General features: G+C 39.4%; 1 protein-coding gene across 2 annotated transcripts in view; it reads left to right on the forward strand.

The window, feature by feature from the left end:
- Positions 1–20,130, forward strand: part of Fto (FTO alpha-ketoglutarate dependent dioxygenase) — a 367,273-nt gene that overhangs the window by 92,782 nt on the left and 254,361 nt on the right. For both annotated transcript variants that reach the window (XM_026392270.2, XM_026392271.2), the window contains exons 2-3: positions 3,128–3,205; positions 16,008–16,632. In XM_026392270.2, coding sequence (XP_026248055.1) covers positions 3,128–3,205; positions 16,008–16,632 — 703 coding nt within the window. The remainder of the gene's footprint in view (positions 1–3,127; positions 3,206–16,007; positions 16,633–20,130) is intronic.

Here is a 20,130-nt window from a genome sequence, read left to right on the forward strand (position 1 = left end):
ATTTCATTATATAGATGGACCTTAGTTTATTGCATTGTCCTCCATGGATGAACATTTGCATTATTTCTAATCTTTTCGTCTTATTGAGATAATTCACATACCATAAAATTCACCCTTGAAGTGTGCAATTCTCGCCCAGTAATAGGGACTGAGTGCTGAGCCCCCTACCACTGACCTATCACTTCAGCCCTTTTATTCTGAAATATTGTCTTGCTAAGCCTGACTGGCCTTGAACTTGTGATCCTCCTGCCTCAGCCTCCTGGATAGCTGGGATTGTAGGCATGGGCCACCATACCCAGCACAATTCATTGACTTTTAATGTTTTAATGTTTCTAAGCTTTTTGATGTGATGAGTAACCTTGTACATGTCTGAACCATGTTACAAGATATCTGTGGATAAACACTCAGAAGTAGGATTCTGGGTCAAAGGGTCAAAGCATTTGAATTTTGAAAGTTGTCAGTTGCCCTTGTAGGTGTTGTACTGCTTTAAACTCTTGGCAGCAGAGTTCAAGAGGACCTGTTTTTTAGTCTCACAGTGCTTTTTATAAAGCAGTCTTAATGTCTAATTTTTAATTTTATAAAGCAATCATAATTTAAAATTATGATGTTCATGGACTACCAGTTTAACTTGATGTTGATTTCTGATTGATTTTATCAATGTGAATGTAACCAGAACTTCTTTTTAAGTTCATAAATATTATTTATAATTGACCTTGCCATTCATTGTTAAATCACAAGTAGTGAATATTGATGTACAGAGCAGCTTTCATCTGTGTGATCTTAAGTTGGGTGATCTCCTGACCCCTGTTCTCCCTTGTCACATACATAGCATGATGCTCGCAGCGTTAATATTAAAATTCCTAGTAGAGGAAGACTATTTATGTTCTGCTTGTTCTGTAGTAGGAACATTCTTGTAGAATTTTGTCTGTTTGATACGGACTTCTGAGTTACAGTGTTTTATACCTGATGGATGGTCTGGGTCTCAATTGAACCGAGAAGTGGTGGTTTTTACAATAATTTAGCAAAGTCTTAATTACAAACAGCACCCATTGATGCCTGTTGACTTATAGGACAGGTCAATTAGTGTTTGATCTGATTTGGATATGGTATGTAATTTCTTTTGGGAACCTGTACCTTTGTGCTCCTCCATGTGTACAGATTAACTTTATTGATAGTTTCTTGTGAAGATTTTAAGATGATTTTGTAAGATGGAGCATTTAGATTATTCGAAGCTAAAATATTTTTGTGGCATTTATAAATACTCTAGAGCTTTGTGTGTATACAAAGTCCTAAGAACTGGCGAAAGGTTCATAGGAAAATGCAAGTTTCCTGAGCTGAACATGAGAACTGAAGTATAGATTTTTAGTTAAATTAGTGATGGCATGTGTAAATGTGCAAGTACATGCATGGAAATATCACTGGGTCTTTTTATGTCCCCAATAATGGCTAATACTGAAAGTAGATAAACCAATTAACCAATGAACTAATTGTCTAGACTAAGGTTTATGTCATATTAGTATTATAGGTCCTGAGTAAGGAAAAACTCTTCATAATTTAACTGGTATTACCATTACAGATGAGGAGATACCCACTATCAAAGACTTTAATTAAATAAATAGGTCAGAATTAAGCCTAACAGTAGAATTTCCTGTTTCGTTTCTGGGCCATAGACTCTTTGTTATATTTCTATTCCCTTTCTCCTAATTCACTCTGGATTATGATTGAAAAGTTCCAGAAAGAATTCAAGTTCTTCCTAAAAGGATGCTTGCTTGGACTACTCTGATTATGATGGGTTTGGGAGAGAAGGCTGCTTTCCTGGGGTGGGAGAGGGTAATACTCTACATCATCATGTCTGGTTGAGCAGGTTGTACACTGTATAAGGACAATGGCTATTGGAGCCAGTGGGGCTGAAATGAGGTTTAGATTCATCAAGCCATACTCTATTGGGTGGGGCTGCATTGGCCCAGAGCAAGACATGCTGTTTTCTAATCCTTTCAATGATGCTTTTCTGGCTAACTGTAGCTTTGAGGGTGCATTGTTGTTGTTTTTTTGCAGTTTTACTTGAAAACTGGTTGTTTCTGTTGTTTTCTTTTTCTTTTACAAATACTTGGTATGTACATGCCCAATGTATATAGGTGTCCATATATACACTCCTCTATGCCACTTATGTGCCCCCACAGTACTCTGTATATGCCTCAATATAAGGGTGGGTATCCTTTGAGAAAATACCTCAGAGGAAGTCACTTCATGTTTATTTGATTCCTTATAAGGCACCTTATAAATGGGGCCCTTTTAATTACTTTGTTTGAACAGTACATTCTGTTTGAGGAAGACATAGTTGTTTTTTTTGGTACTGGGGATTGAACCCAGGGGTACTTTACCATTGAACTGCATCTCAGCCCTTTTTATTTATTTATCTTGAAACAGGGTTTTGTTTAGTTGCTGAGGTTAGCCTTGAACTTGTGATCCTCCTGCCTCAGTCTCCCTGGTCTCCCGGATTATAGGCGTGCAGGTAGGCCTGACTGAGGAACACGTAGTTTATGGAAGCAGCCTCAGACAGTGCCAGATATGGATGCTTAAGAAAGGGTGTTGCATAAAATTGACAAAGAAAGGAAGCAAAGAGGCTTAGCATAGATTTAGTAATTATTGTAGATATAAAAGATCACTTTAGAAAGGCATTATTATAAGTGGACATGATTAAATAAGTGTTTATAGGATGACTAGTTCAGATACCCTGATGTTATGCAAATGGATACTTGTGGTTTAGTTTGATGTTTCCAGTAATAGTATCATGGAAGGGTTTAAGAACTACTGTGTCTCAAGCAGATTATACAAATAGGAAGATTTGCTCTAGAAAACTGTATTGGATGAATCATAAGGTGACTCTACTGATTAAAAAAAAAAGACCTTGATGCCAAAAATATTTATGAAGAGTGAATCAAAATGTGTCTTGAAATCTGAGTGAATAAGATCATCATTTTGAAATTCATGCTTTGTACAACATGTAATCTACAATGTGTGTAATTTACTTAATACATTTCATAACTGACATTTGACTAATTTCCATTTTTAAAAGTTTATACATTCAAGATGGCTAAATTAATTGTTATTATTTATTTTTAAACAGAAACTGAGGCTTCTTGAAGAGCTTGAAGACACTTGGCTTCCTTATCTGACCCCCAAAGATGATGAGTTCTATCAGCAGGTAAGATATTTTGATATTTTTTATCAACTCATAGTTATGCATTCTGATTTTCCCATTTAATTTTTGAGTCTACCAGTCTTATGAGGTTAAATAAGTGGAAGGTCTGATTTGGTCACCCAGTGATGGCTTGTCACCTAGAGATCAAGTAGATTCTTTCACAGTCTGCTTTCTGCTATGAGCTTAGTGCTTTAGCATGATGTGCTGTTTTAATTCCCCAAACATTCCATGTTCTTTCCCACCCTCTTGCTTCTGGTCATAATGTGTTTTCTGCATAGAATAACCTTTCTATTATTCTATGGCTGGGTGGCTAATTCTTTGAGAGTTTAGTTAAGTATCACCTGTCTTCTGAAAATTTCCCCAACTTATCTTACTTACAAGGAGACTGTCCTATTCTGTTAGTTGGACTTTGTAAAATAACTCGGTTATACCTCCTATCCCATGGTATAGCAGTTATGTGTTTCTGTCCCTGAATTCATCAGCACTTTCCATTGTAAAGCCAAAACAAACTCACTGTGGCAAAAAGAGAAAAAGAGAGAACTTTATTGACAGCACTTAGAAATCTAGGAGTACTTGGTCGAATCAGTCCAAACCCTCAACAGTGATGTCACCTGATCACGGTCTTTCTGCTGCTTGGCTTGGTTTTCCTCTGTATGACTGCATGCTGAGTACGCTCTCTCCTGACAGCATGTAATCAAGGGCAGATCAAGGGCTGTGTGGTCTTCAGCACTTGGAATCTTAGAAGAAGTGACGGAGTTTATTTCCCCTGGTTCCATTAGATTCTCCAGGGAGTGTTCTCATTGGCCTGGTTAGAGCCATTGTGTTTGCTTGGCCTATTTCATAGAATGGGGTCATGTGGGAATATTCCCATTCAAATCACAGGGACTGCAGGAGTCAGAGATGGATGGTTTCCTCAAAGGAGTCCAAGTTCCAAAGAAGAAGGTGTAGGCATAGGCAAAAAAAAAAAAAAAAAGGAAAATTATACCTAAATAATAAGATTTCACCTGTTTTTTCCTATTAGAATATATGCTCTTAGGTACAGAAATGGGGCCACATCATCATCTATAGCTCCTGCAGGTACACAGCAGACCCTCAGCAACCACACACAAGGTAGGAAGAGGGGAAAGGAGTTTAGCTCTTAGAATCCAGGTCTCTTGACTTCAAGTTCATTATCATTTCTAAATGTTGTGTCTTATCTCTGCTGATAATCTCCATTGTCTCTCACCTCATCAGTCCTCTTAGAGGTCTCTCTAGTGTTCCTGTTTACCTGTCTCAATTCTTGACACTGCAGTATTTCTGACCAAGGTGTAAATCTGAACATGTTAACCCCCTGCTTCAGATCCCACAGTGGATGTTTATCGTCTGGCTTTTGCATTTCCAGCCTCATCTCCCCAATCCTTCCCCTTTGTATCCACACTGGACTTTTATAGCACCTCAAACTAGTTTCGAACTTGGGGATTTCTTGCTACATTATTTGCTGTCCTGTCTCCTTTACCGGATCTCTGTGCTCTTGTTAGTGAGAGTTCACACGTCATCTCCTGTAGGCAGCTCCCCTGACACTCCTGCAGCCCAGACTTGTCTCAGCCTGCTCTATGGTACTTTATCAGTACCTCGATTAGCACATATCTCACCTGATTGTAATGATTTTTAATATTCTTCTTTTACTCATCCTGTTTCCTTAGTTCAGTGCCTGGAACCTGGCAAGTGCTTAGTTTTGCTTGAGTGAATAAATGAATCAAGGCATGTATTAGTTACTTTTTAAAGCCAGTTATATAATGAGTTTAGTGTGATTTGAATTTTGTTTTTATATACATACCCACCTTCCCAAGGAGGTGACGTTTGTAAATATTTGAAGGATAACTCAGAAATGTTATATCCTTTAGTGATAGGATGTTCTCTTTTGAGCTTACGTAATTTTCCAAATTATCTGTAGCAAACATATATTCTTTTGCAGTGAGGAAAATAAGTAATTTTTTAAAGTACCCTTAAATCAGGCAAACCCCCAAAATATAATCAGTTCTGAAACACTAATATATTCATAGATAGATGCCTTCTGATACCTAATTACGTGCATTGTTGTAAAGCAACTGCTAGGACATCACAGCTTTTGTACTGTGCAGATAGTACATGAAGAACTAAATACAAAAGGTTATCAGCCCACTGTGATCTAACCAGCCATACACTGAAGGATAAATGGAAACCCAGATGCCAACAGCTCTTCATTCTTGGGTTATTTTTCTAAGTCTCACTACAAACCCTCATACCAATATCTAATCATGTTAAATGCACCTTATAATAAGACAAGGTTTATCGCGTTCATAAAAACCTTAGTCAAAGTAAACTTATTCTCTTAAAAGATGAACCCAGAATGTTTTTTAATGACATGAATAATAGAAAGTTCAGACCTGACCTTGGTGCCTTTCATAGGCCTTCCACAGGAATGCCAGTCTAGCTGCCAGTCATGGAAACAAGACTGCATGCACTCAGGGAATGTTTATTGACCCTTACAGTGTGCCGGGGACTGTGCTAAATGTTAATGAATCCTGTCACATTTAGTCCCCGCTACAGCCTTGTTCATCTATTCCATAAACATGTAGTTGGGGACTCCTCTTCCCCAGCTTGAGGTGCTTGGGGTGGATCTTGTTCCTGTTTTAGGCGTCAGGAGGTCTAAGTCAGCTGAGTGCGAGCTGGAGTTCCACCTCCGTTTGTCTGGCTCTGAACCCATTTTCTTGCTGCTGCATACCATGCTCCAGTTCCGCACACCTTCAGGAAGTCTTGCAGTGTCCTCTGATGTGACCATAGAGCACAGAAACAAAAGGAAATAACAACAACAAAAAGGTTGAAGCAGAAAAGCAGACAAACTTCTGTGGCTCAGCACGGAGCACAGGAAAGGAGACAGGAGACAGCGCTGGTGTGTCATTTATGTGAACCCTGTCCCCATCCAGATAAGATGCGGCTCTCCTCCATGCTTCTCTTGGTGCCTTCGTTTGTCGTGGGCTTCCTGTGTGCCCGATTGTTGTGGTGCTGTTCCGAGTACGTGACATGTGTTAGCTCATTTGAATATGAGGGAATGCTCTGAGCCAGGTGTCATTGAAACTTCATTTTGGAGGTGAGGAAACTGAGGCACAAGAAGGTTTAAAAATCTTTTCAGGATTTATAAGTCGATAGTGCCAGGACCAGGACTCGAGCCCATGCTGGGTGGCGCCTGGGTCAGAAGCTCTGCACTGCTTTCCTCTTTCTCCATGTCCATTTTCCTGAGATTGCTTGCCTTCATCCTCAGGGCCCAAAATTCTGTCTCCATCCCTGCTCTTCCTTGTGACCTTCAGTGCTCCAATCCTGCCTACCTACTAGGTGGCTGTGCCTGAAAGTCCTGCAGGTATATCTAACCCAGCAGGATCCAGATCACTTACTGAAACAAATGCAGTTAGTCCCCACACGGTGCCAGGCGTGTTGCAGACAAGAGAGATGAAGCTGTGGAAACTGACAAGATGGCTGCTTTCTTTGGTCTTACTCCTGGTGGTGTGGGAGGACCTGCGGGGACACTAAGGTAGGATGTCCTGGGCCAGGGAACAGCAGAGCCTCTGAGGTGTGTGAGAGGAAAAGCATGGAGGCCGACATATCTGGAGGCGGGTGGGGAGGTGGGGAAAGGCCAGGTGAGGAGACCGGATGGCTACGGGCCTGGTGTGGTGTGACTGGCCGCCTGCTGTAAGGACCCGGCTGTTACTCCGAGTGGCAGGAGGAGACATGCGAGGGTTTGGAGCACAAGTGTAACAGGATGTGACTTCACATGTTGGCAAGGATCCATGTCACACTGCGCCTCCACCTCATTCGCCCCACTAGTGAGGTCCTCCTCATCTCATTCTTCCAGTTGGGAACCTTGTTCTCCTCCACGGCTGCTTGTTGTTTCCATCCTGGTCAGCCCCAGGCCCTGGTCCTCTTCCTTGTTAGAATCGCTCAGACTGTTCCTTCTATTCCAGGCTGGCTGACCTGTCCTAGTTCAGGCCTACATTTATCTTCCTCCTTGACCGTTTTGCTGTTGTCCTGACTGGCGTTTCTTCTGCCCCGTGAGTGCCATCAGAACTGTGCCTCCAAAAATATGACTGACTCGCAGCCCCTAGCTTTCCACATTTTCTGAGTCTCTCTTGCCTCCTGTAAGGCATTGATGATATGACCCACACCACCTCTCTGGCCTGATGTCCACTTGTTGCCAACATGGCTTCCACCCTGAAGCTTCTGCCACAGAGTGTCTTGCTCCACCTGACCCTGCCCTGCCTTCATCTTTTGTTCCTTTGTGTCTACTCATATTCCCCTCCTCCCCTTCTCTGTCTCCTGATCACTTTACCCTAAAGACCTTCGTTAAAGAATACATATCTAGCAAGGGGTGGTGGCATACGCCTGAAATCCCAACGACTCTGGAAGTTGAGGCAGGAGGACCATAAGTTCCAGGACAGCTTCAGCAACTTAAGCCTGTCTCAAAACAAACAAATAAATAAACAAACAAACAAACAAACAAATAAATAAATAAATAGGGCTAGGGAGGTGGCTCAGTGATAAAACACCCCTGCATTCAATCTTCAGTACCAAAATCAAAACAACAAAATTCGGTGTATGCACCAGGGTCTCACCACTTTAAGACCATACTAAAAATCTGACCATTTCTCATTACCTCTGCTGCCTACTCCATGGCCAAAGCCACCGTTACTTCTGTCACAGTTTCCTCCTAACTCTTGCTCTCCTCCATATCTTGTCTGTTTTAATACAGCAACCAGAATGTTTTTTTTTTTAAATGTAAATCAGCTTGTTATACTTTCTTGCTCAAAGCTCATCAATAACTTCTCACCTCATTCATAATAATAAAAAAAAAAATCCCAGGACTGTCCACTCACCTAGAAAGCACCGTCTGCGAGGCCCTGAATTGCTTTCCTCACCCCATTTCCTGCTGCTCCCTGCCTCCCTCTCTGTTTCTTCTTCTGGCTTTGGTGTTCTTACCCTTCCTGGAATCAGCCAACCACACTCCTGCCCCATGGCCTGGGCGAACAGTGTTCCCTCTGCCTGGAACTCTTCCCCAGGTCTCTGCAGGCCCTCCCTGGCCACCTTATGTAAAATAGCAAGACTCACCCAAGTAATTCCTATCCTGCTTACCCAGCTTATTTTTTTTCAGTAGCTCTTATCACCATCTAAAATACTATATATTTTATTTATTTGTTTATTTCTTTACTTATTTATTTATTGTCTGGCTCTTCTTACCAGAATATGAGCCCTAGAGAGCACGTAGATGCTTTCTTTTCTATTCCAAGCACCTAGTGTTTTGCAAATAAGTGCTTGTGAGTTATTGAATAAGTGAGGATTTTCCAGATTTCCTTTCTTACTTACCCCCTACTTTTGTAGCAGTGTGCTCATATTTATTTTGTAACACATCCCTCTAACGTTGGTTTTTATTTCTGTTTATATTGTAAAACTCTGAAATGTTATAAAACAAGACCTCTCTTACTTTTATCATTGTATTCATGATACAATGATGCTTTCCACAGTGCCTGGTACATAGCAAGTATTGGCTAAATGTTAAATGAAAAAACAAAATAACATAAACTCTTGAGTGAAAAAATGAGCATCCATCTTTGTGTCACTTTGTACCAAAGCGCTTATTTCACAAGTTTGGCTGTGATAGCCGTAACTGGGCCTGAGCAGTGACTTTAGCAGTGTTCCTCCTCTGGAGCATTGCTTAGCCTTGTGCACCTGAAGGCTGCATCAAGGATGTGGTTAGACTTTCAGTCTTGGGATGGCTGCCAAGTTGCCAGCATTTGACAACAAGAATTATATAGTAAATATTATGACTGATAGTGTACAAGTTGCTATAGCATGCAAAATATAAAGTGTTAGTAGCAAAATATATTAATAGCCAGAGTAGAAATACACTCCCCTGAAATCAGAGCATCCTAACCCTTTTAACTGAAGGGCATCCCTGAGTCACTTAGAGACTAAATTTTATTTCACTCTACTGAAGGTGAAGTTCCAATGGGTTCATTTAAGTCAGCCTCCCATACACTAAGATCTTCTTCCTTTAACACCATGTCTGACTTACTTTTCTGTAAGGAAAAGTAGAACTTATGTTTTAATGATTTAAAATATGCAGAAATTAAAGCCTAATCTCCAGAGAGCCTAGCATTCCACATCTTTCAGCCATCGATAAGGGCCGGGCAAGTTGACACTTTATACCTCGCATACTTTTCCAATTACTGTTAAACTATGGAATCATCATTTATGCCACAGAATCATTTATAGATCTCAAGAAATATAGCATATGACCGGACAACTACTAATGTAATTTCATGACTGTGTACTCCCTGGAAAAACTAACGGGATTAAATGAAAAAAAAATCTACTAACATATTTGAGAATCTGCCAACAGCTGTTCCAAATTATTGTGTGATATCTGATGTTCTGCATATACCTGTCCAAAGTGGAGAATGAACATCTGACAGAATGAACTAGTATTAAATTATTTAATGTTTAGTTCTTATCCAAAGTCACTTCTTGTTCTCCTTAAACTTAACAAGTACTGCATTGCACTTTTGCATGTCAGGTACTAATTTAATCATGTTATAATAAGAAAAGGGCATTTAGGGTGGAGATTTTCTGTCTTGCATTTTCTTTGAGATAGTGACAAAATTAGCCAGTTATTATATCAGTTGCTCTCATTGTGGTCAAATAAAAATTTCCTAGTGTTGAATAACAGTTCAAATCAGATTCAGATAGAAACAAAAGTTCTGTTGAAGCTTTTTAATAATTCATGATCATCAAAAAGAATTTCCTAGCAAATAAAAGAAATGCCATGAAAATTAAGAATTTTTCTTGAGTTTTCTATTTAAAAATATTTTCTACTTTTTAGAAAAATTGAAGATACTATAAATATCAAAAGGAAAAAAATTATAATTATGCCTAGTATACTTTTAATGACATTTTTCTCCAAATCCATTTTTTTTTTTTTTTGGTACTGGGGATTGATTGAACCCAAAGTCCCTTTATCATTGATCTACATTTCCTGCCCTTTTAATTTTTTATTTTTATTTTGAGACAGGTTCTTGTAAGTTGCTTAGAGCCTCACTAAGTTGCTGAGGCTGGCCTTGATCTTGCGATCCTCCTGCGTCAGCCTCCCACCTTTGCTGGAATTGTAGGCCTGTGCTCTGTGCCTGGCTCTAAATCTTTTCTTCTCTAAATCTTTTATGAAACTGGGATTCTCATGTCTATCTTGTTGCTAATTTCTTGTATGACCGCAGTTTGTTACTTATGTTTTATAAAAATATGTAAACATTTAAAATTTTTTGTTGTTGTTGATGACAGACCTTTATTTTATTTATTTACACCTGGTGCTGAGAATCAAACCAAGTGCTTCACACGTGCCAGGCAAGCATGCTACCTCTGAGCCCCAGCCCCAGCCTCACAGTATAAACATTTTACAATTTATTACTTCAGGGTTTCTTTACTTGGATGTATTCTCTCCCCTCTAATTCCCTGTTGGAGTTTTTGGTGGTTTTCAGTTTCTAATTATCATAAATAATAACATGATGATATCCTTACAATCTTGTTGCATGTCTCTTTTTCACAATAAATTCTTAGAATAGTTGGATGAAAAGATATGAACATATTTAGGTTCTGAATCTGAAATCTTGCTCAATTAATATTGATTAAGAAGAGTCTGCCTTGCAGGGGAGGCCCTGAAGTGTTATGCCCTGGAGGACTTCAGGAAAAGAAGTAGATGGTCAGAGGGGAAAGTGACAGGAGAGGTCAGGGGGGGAAAAGTTTTTACTTTTCTATTGTTTTTTTTTTTTCTTGTTATCATGTTGTGTTTAATGTTCAGGTATTTATATGTGATATTCATCTAGTTATGTGGTTTTTCCAGATTGTTAGGGTTTTAATTTCCCTGTGTTAAATATATCTTCTTTAGTTTTGAATCCCAGTGTATATTGAATAAGAGCAAGTTGTGTGTGTGAGTGTGTGTGTAAATGTGCAAACATTATTTTTAGTATTTTCTTCTTTCCTAGTCCCAGAGGTAATGTCTTGAAAAGCAAGTTTGGGCAAGTAATCATTTCTTCGGTGTTCCATACTAAGGTCCACTCAAGGAACCCTGGAGTTTTTAAGAAAATATGGGGAGTTTTCCTTCTGAATCATTGCTACTAGTTAGGTGTACTTTGAGTATAGTGATGCCTGGGGGACTTGCTTAGAAAAATAACCAGTTGTTAAAAGCATTTAGTTACTGCTTATGGCTCCGTAATGTTCTGTCTCTGCTTATAGGAATCTGTTGCTTTCTTCATGGGTTGTGCAAATATCATGTCTGTTTTCCAGTTGGGACAAGTGTAGTATCCAAACTGTAAATCATGAGTAGATCCATGATGGTTTCAATGTAGCCCCTGGTGGTATGTCACATGACTTTTCACTTGAAATTCATGATCACACACCTCAGATAAGCACTTTGAGAAGAAGGGGCAATCCTGCTGTGTGTACTTAAGGAAATCCTTTTACCAAGTTCAGACTTGACTAAGTCACTTTTTGTCTCATACTTCCTCTAATTTCCCACAAACCTTCTGTTTCCTGTACTCCGGATCAGACAGAATAGGTTAGATGATGCTGTAGTAACAAATGACCTTCAGATCTCTGTGGTTTTGCACACTTCACATGCTTATTCACGTTGCATACCATTTTTTGCTTGGCAGAGAGCTGCTCATTCAATGAAGTAAGGAATCCAAGTAGTTCCACAGAACAGGTGGTTCTGTGCCAAAGGGAAAGAGAGTGTTTTAGAAGGTCTTGCACTGGCAACGAAATGCTTCAGGCTGGAAGTGACAACTGTCATTCTTTATTGGACATGTTTCATTCATCATGTGTCTTTTCTCCTACCAAATACCTGGGTCAGTAAAGAATTTTCAACTATATGATAATCTCCAACTAACTGGCTAACTGTAGGTAAAAACCAACCTTGATTCTATAGTGTGAATACTCCGACATGACCAGTCTTAAGCTACCAACATGGTTAACTGAATGAGTAGTTGAGAAGAGATATACACAGTAGGTTCTAGTGAATAGATATGGAGAGACTTCTGCATACCACTGGTAGTTAGTCTGTTTTATGATGCTAATAGTAATTGTGTATGTATATGCATATAGGTATATATACATATATTTGTGCACACATATTTTAGTAGAGCTTAATTTCTTTCCTGTTAGATTAAAAAAAAAAAAAAACTAGTTCCACTATTCCCTCCCCTCTCCCAACTCTAATGGATTGCCTTACAAATCCCTGCATACCCCATTTGGGAGATGGCTGCTTCAGACACTCAAGGTCTTTGCTCCTTTGGTTATTCACCCTGTTTCTGTATCATCAGCCTCCTTCTCTTGAATCATTCCCATGAGCACACTGACAAGCTCTCGTGTCCTCTGGTGCCTTCCATCATTAAAGATTACCCTTTGATCAAGCATTCCGCTTTATCAACAGCTTCGTTATTTTATTCCCCTTCTTAGCAAAACTACTCAGAAATCCACACGTGTCATCTCCACTTCCTCCTTTTCATTCTGCTTCATTCTGACTTCTATCCCTACTCCTTTGCTGAAATTGCCCTGGTCATCGTTATCAGTGATTTTCATATTGCTGAATCTAGTGGATAATCTCTGTCCTCATCCCACTTGACCTCATCACAGCTGACAGAGTTGACTACTGCGTCCTTTTTAATATCGTGTTCTCTTTTGGCTTCTGCTTTACTGTACTCTTTGGTTTGCTGTGTGTTCTCCTCGGCTGAGTCTTGTTCTGCAACTCAGGAAGCAATCAATGTTCGCTCTGCTGGGGATCTCAGCCATCTCTAGGCCTTGACAGGCCAGCAGTGTTCTGACAGCTCCCACAAGGAGTCACTTCACCCCACCTTTTCTTCTGACCTCCAGGTGTTACCTCTTGCTATTTCCACTAAAGAGATTTCACAGGTGTCTTATAGATTACAGTTCCAGAATGGACCTGTTCATTCTCTCTGTCCTTGTCCCTACTGTTTCAGTCTTCCATATTTCCAACAACAACAACAAAAGTGTATTGTTTATTCACTTACTCAATCTAAAACTCTGGAAGTGATCCTTAACATCTTTCCTTTCTTGATCCCTACTTCTAATCCAAAAGCACACCCTTTTGCTCTACCTATAAAATATATATTTTATCTATCCATTTATCTATCACCACCTTAATCCAGATCGTCAGTACTTTACTTTTGGATGGTTGTAATAGCACCTAATACAACTTTCCACATTCACATTTGCCTCTTTACAAATCATGCTCTATATTATAACCAAGAGTGAGTTTGTGGTGAGGGGGGTGGGGAGGAGTTCTGGGAATTGAACCCAGGATCTCTTTACCAGTGAGCTACACCCCCACCCCTTTTTATTTTTAATTTTGAGACAGTATCTCAGCAAGTTGCTGAGGCTGGCCTCAATCTTGAGATCCTCCTACCTCAGCTTCCCAAGTCACTGGGTTTACAGGTGTGTGCCATTGCACCTAACTAAGTGTTAAATGCATTTATTCATTTCCCTCTGACATCCTCTAATATGCTTTCCCTCGATTCCAGATTCCTCTTTGTGACCTCCAGGACTCTGTTGTGGCCCCTGCTTTCCTCTTCATACTCATTGTGTGTCATTCTGCCTTGGGCTCATGTGCCTTGGCAAAACCGGCCTTTTGGTCTCCAGAACAGACTGGTCTTTCTTCAGTGCCTTTGCATTTTGGATCTGTCCTTCTATAACTCTTTTAGTGTATCAGGTAGCTTGTGCCTTCTTATCCTGAAGGACTCAGCTTCAATTCCATTTCCTTAGAGAGGTCTTCCCACTTTGGGACAGATTTCCTATTGATTTTTTTTTTCTGTCCTAAATACTTAACACGGTTTGGGATTGCTTTTTTTTAATCATTTATTAACTTGATTTGGTAGAAAGCTCTGTGAGAATTGGAACCTTATTTTTGACTGGTGTTTGGTAGGTGATCAGTAAATGTGTTGAATGACAAAATGTACAGAAGAATAAACAGTCTTACCCTGTTTATCATGTAAGTGCTAATGATCAAATAAAGTTACAAAAGGAAGGTATGTCAAAAGTAATGAATACCCCAATGGTAGGAGGACAGGGTTAATATGCTGATCATGTCTAGGTCCTTCCTTTAGGTCTTAGCTTAAAGCTAAGAACAAATCAGATTAAATTTTATACATTTTTAAAATTTAAAATATTGTGCTGTTGTTAAAAAATATGTATTGTATTTTAGAGAACCAGGGACCTCTGGCTGGACTCCAGTTCATATATCAAGTGCTAAGGAGTAGTCAAAATGGTAACTGGAAAGCTAACACACTCCCAAGCTGCACAAAAAACCCCTATGCATTTTTATATTAGGGAAAGGAATTGTTTTATAGCCTTCTCTTCTGGTGACACAAGCAGAATCATTACAGTTTTCTAGAATTACAGTGGAATACCCTATTTATCCATCTATCCATTTTATCCATTGATCCATCCACCCTTTTCACATTTACTGAGTATATTCTTGACATTATTTTTATGGTCATGAATGAAATGATTGTGGCTCTTGTGTTCCTGAAACTTAGTGTTTAACTTCCCAAGACAAGTGAGTTTTCATTCAGTCGAAGTGTTGAGGAGAGACTGGTCTGTCATTTATCGGGAGACAGTGTAGTCTAATGGCTGAAACTCATTCTCTGGAACCAGGTGGTCTCTCGAGCCCCACGGCTTCTAATTCCAGCTCCAGTATTTACTAGTTGCGTGACTTTGGGCAAGTTTTTAAAACATCTTTGTGCTCCAGTAGTCTTCCCTGTAAACTGGAGATAATATTATGCATAAAGTTGTGAGGAATAAGTCAATGCATATAAATTAGTCAGAGTAACACTCTTCCCTTAATAAATAGATAATAGACAATTAATGAAATTGTTTTTTTCTGGAGATCCAAAGCAATATTAAGGGTGGGGGAAAATGGTCACATAGAGAGCCTGGGGGATCAAAGCCTAAATTATTATTATTTTTATTGATGTTGAAGATTATTAATAGTTTGAACTTGAACTTAAAAAATATTTTTTAGAATAATGATCTTGAAATCTTTTTTCCATTTTTTTTTTTTTTTTTTTTTTGGTACCAGGGGTTGAACTCAGGGGTGCCTAACCACTGAGCAACGTCCCCAGTCCATTTGGTATTTTATTTCGGGACAGGGTCTCACTGAGTTACTTAGGGCCTTGCTAAGTTGCTGAGGCTGGCTTTGAACTTGGGATCCTCCTGCCTCAGCCTCCTGAGCCGCGGGTATTATAGGTGTACACCACTGCACCCAGCTTTTTTCCATATTTTTTATTGTTGCATTATAATTATATATAATGGTGGGATTTGTCGTTGCCTATTTCACATACGCGGACTGTAACAATATAATTTGGTCAATATCATTCTCTAGCATTTCCTCTTTTCTTGCCTTCTGCCTCTCCCTGGTCCCTTTCTTCTACTCTATTGGTCTCCTTTTGATTCTCATGAAACTCCCCCATCTTTCTTTTCCTTTTTCCTGGCTTCCATATATGAGAGAAATCATTAATATGAACAGTTTGAGCTTAAAAATCGTGACTGGAGCGTTCTATGACATTTGTCTTAGTCTTTGCTTTTAGGCTAGGGAGATCTGCATCCTATTTAGAAATTGTGCCTAGGAGTTTATTTTTCTCCATTAATGCTTACAGAGTAATGTATCTTTGGAAATGATAAAATTATAGCCATCCATAAACATGTTTCTTTTTTTGCTTTGGTTTTGTCTTAGTGGCAGCTGAAATATCCTAAGTTGATTCTCCGGGAATCCGGCAGTGTGTCCGAGGAGCTACATAAGGAGGTTCAAGAAGCGTTCCTCACCCTGCACAAACATGGCTGCTTATTTCGGGACCTGGTTAGGATCCAAGGCAAAGATTTGCTCACTCCGGTATCTCGCATCCTCATTGGCGATCCAGGCTGCACCTATAAGTACCTGAATACCAGGCTCTTTACCGTTCCCTGGCCAGTGAAGGGTTCTAATGTAAACTATGCTGAAGCTGAGATCGCTGCCGCCTGCCAGACCTTCCTCAAGCTCAATGACTACCTGCAGATAGAAACCATCCAGGCTTTGGAGGAACTTGCTGTCAAAGAGAAGGCCAATGAAGATGCCGTGCCAGTGTGTATGGCAGAGTTCCCCAGGGTCGGTATGGGGTCATCCTATGATGCACAAGATGAAGTGGATCTTAAGAGCAGAGCAGCATATAATGTAACTCTGCTCAATTTCATGGATCCTCAGAAAATGCCCTACCTGAAAGAGGAGCCTTATTTTGGCATGGGAAAAATGGCAGTGAGCTGGCATCACGATGAAAATCTGGTGGACAGGTCAGCGGTGGCTGTGTACAGTTATAGCTGTGAAGGTACAGTCTGCTCTGGGAAAAAGCATCCCTGATTATAATATGACCAGAGTTGCTTAGGCTCTGGAGATATGCATACATGTGCATGCGAGTGTGTGTGTTTGTGTGTGCATCCATGTATATGTGTTTGTGTTGTATGTCCTTTTAGGCTTGTCTCGTCTGTGTGTCTGCAGAATATGCCTCTTTCTCACCGAGCTGTGCTGTCTGGCCCATTGTTTTACTGTATGCAGAACATTTTCACGTGTAAGCACTACTGTCACTTTGTCTTTCCCATGCCCAGGAGAGCAGCATCTTGGATTCACACAGCTGACTGCTTTTCTCTAACACTCAACATAGATTCTACGGTTGCTATAATTAACTTGCTGATAAAGGGCTGGGAAAACAGAAATCTGTCAAATCTTTCCACGTTCTCACAGGTGCACATTTCTTGTCTTGCCAAAATATTTTATTATGGTTGACATCATTATCTTGATGGGCGTATTTTGTCAAGTATGGACTTGTTCTTGGCTTCATACCATTTTTACTACTGTCCCTCCTTGCCAGAAGCAGTTGGAGGTACCTTGTGTAAGCAGCCTTTCCTCTATTTTCAGGAAACTCTCTAGCCCCAACCCAGTTCTGCAGTTTTAGACCTCATAAGGTTGCTGTGGGCCACTTGTTCTTGTGTTTTCTAAAAGCTCATCACCTTGAAACAAAGGTCACAGGCTATCGTTTAGTGGCCTCGCCAGATTTTCCTTCTGTTGTTTATTTCTCTGCTAGTCCCCATAGTTTATTGGAACAGGGTTACCAAAATGTACTTGAATGTATGGAGGACAGTGTGGCCATTGCAGTACAAGATATAGTGTTAGCTTCTCTGCCTGTTTTTTTGTGAAAGGTATTTGGAAAGCAAGAGTTCTAGATAATCTTTCAGCGAATAAACTGGAACTTTTCAAGGTCGTTATTTTAGGACAACTCTAGGGTCTTATTGGACTTTGTTACTTGTTTGCTATTTACTAAAATGACTGTTTTGAAAAAAGGGATTATATGGAGGGAAAAAATCTCATAGTACTCTTAAGTTGCTTACAATTTCTCAGTCTCATAAAATTTCTCCAGGATAATTAATATCTTTTCTAACTTTACCTTGTTTTCAGTTTAAAACAAGGAACTAGTTCAGCGCTTAGAAATTTCACCTGTATCCTTGTCATCTCAAATGGTGATGCTGACCTAAGAAAATCCCTTGAAGGGATTCATTGCTGTCCTAATGGAAAGAACCGAAATCTTCTGATCTTTAATAAGGTCTTGCCAGGGATTTTAGACCCATCACGTCCAAGAACTCTGATGTTAGAACAATGGAGTTTGTTAGTTTCTTTCTTAAGAAGGCAGCTCTCCGAAACTGCAGTAGTGGCATGTGATAGCATGGACTGCTACAAGGGTGTCTTTGTGCTCTGATTTATTCTCAGCCCTGCAGTTTAATAGTTCTATTGTACTCTCCTTGCGTGGGTGATCAAATAGATTTTGAAACCTAGAATCTCTTTCAGAAAGGAATTAAAATTTTTAATGAATAGTTTCTATGGTCTGGAGTAGTTAAAAGACTGATAAAGCATACAAATATAAATCACATATAAATAGAGAAATGTTTATACTTGCAATTATCATCTACAAGAGGGAACTACAGAATTTCAATCTGTAAGAGCTGTGTAATTCCTTTGTTCCCTTAACTCCCGACAGCACTGGGAGCTACTATTTATTGAATACCTACTGTGTGCCAGGCACTATTATAAGCATTTTACATGTTTAAACTCATTTTATCTTTTTTCTTTTTTTTACAACAACACAGTGAACAAAGGAGCAACACAGTTCAGTTATACTTTGCATAATGATGTTTTGATCAATGATATATTTATGCCAGCTGGTTCTGTAAAATGGTAATGGGGCTGAAAAATTCCTGTTGCCTAGTTACTTTGTAATATTGTAGCTCAGTGAATTACTAAAATGTTTGTGGTGACACTGGTGTAAGCAAACCTATAGTACTGTCATTCAGATAAAAGAACAGCATACTGCAGGCTTGGTGTGGTGGCACACGTCTGTAATCCCAGCTATTCAGGAAGCTGAGGCAGGAGGATTGCAAGTTTGAGACCAGTATGGGCAACTTAGTGAGATTTTGTCTTAAAATTTAAAAATAGAAAGTGCTGGGGATGAGCTCAGTGCTAAAATGCCCTTGGGTTCAATTCCCAGTATTGCAAGAAGAAGAAGAAGAAAAAGAAGAAAATACATATACAATATTATGAACATAATAGTTGATGATGATAATAAAAGACTATTACTAGTTTATGTATTTATAGTACTATACTTTTTATGGTTATTTTAGAATGTATTCTTTTTACTGATTAAAAAAAGTTTAAAACACTATCTTTTAGAAGTTTATAACTCTGTTAAGCTGGCAGTAGCTTTACACATTTTGTGTTCACCCCATCGCTTGATTGCATCGAGGCCTCGTGGACTGGATGGCCTGTACCATCTAGGTTTGGGTAAGTACACTCAGTGACAAGGGATAATGTTTAGTTCTCTGGCCTCCTTATAATCCTGCCAGAACTGTGGGAAGTTTGGACTTGCATTTGGGTTAAAATCCTGGATGGGGCTTGGTAGGGCTTAAGAGGGTCACAGAGAACGGAAACTTCCGAGACTGGACTGTTTTCATGTCTTTGAACATATTTGTTGAGCAATTGTTCAGGGAAGTTCAGTGAGCTATTCCAGCCAGTATGGGATCCAAGGGTTAGTACAATACTCTCTTGGCCTTGGGAGAATAGGATACATATAGGTATGCTCTTGTGATTATAATTATGCAGTTGTGAAGCTGTAGATCAGGAAGAGACTTTTGAAATCACCTAATTCTAGCCTCTGGCGGGAAGTCAGGAATCAGCTTTTCCAAGGTCACATAGTTACTTAGTGACAAGAGCAGGGATGTCAGTTGGAGAGTGTTGCTTGCCACTAGAGAGGATTGTGTAAAATGCATTGGGAGTTCAGATTCAGAAGTGATTACTTCCTGCTGAAATTAAATTCAGTTGAAGCTTAAGATCTTTCAGGTCTTGACTCTCAATACCTTTTCCCAAGGAAATCTTCTTGTAGATTTATAATGAGCCAATCATCCCTCTTTGGTTTATTTTCATGAGTAGAGGTCATTGAGAAGTAATTTGTATAGGATATGTGTAATTATATACTAAATTCGTTGGCTTTCACATGCATTTCTAGTTAATAGATATCTCCAGAAGGAAGATTGAAATGGTACAATTTTTAATCAGGAATGGCTTCAGGGAACCATATGTAAATAGGCAAAGTATTTGATTTTCCTATTCCAGCTTTGTGGGCAATTGCTTGTTACTCCTAGCTGTAAAAAGCGAATTTTAGCAGGAAAGGCATTAAAAATCCATTGTTTAATATGGCCTAGCACCTTGTTCTTTGACTGGAACACCTTCAAAAACATCACTTAGACAGTAACTATTGGTTGTCATTTTTGTTTCTTTGTTC

The sequence above is a fragment of the Urocitellus parryii genome, chromosome 15 (assembly GCF_045843805.1).
Source record: "Urocitellus parryii isolate mUroPar1 chromosome 15, mUroPar1.hap1, whole genome shotgun sequence".
NCBI classification, from domain to species: domain Eukaryota; kingdom Metazoa; phylum Chordata; class Mammalia; order Rodentia; family Sciuridae; genus Urocitellus; species Urocitellus parryii.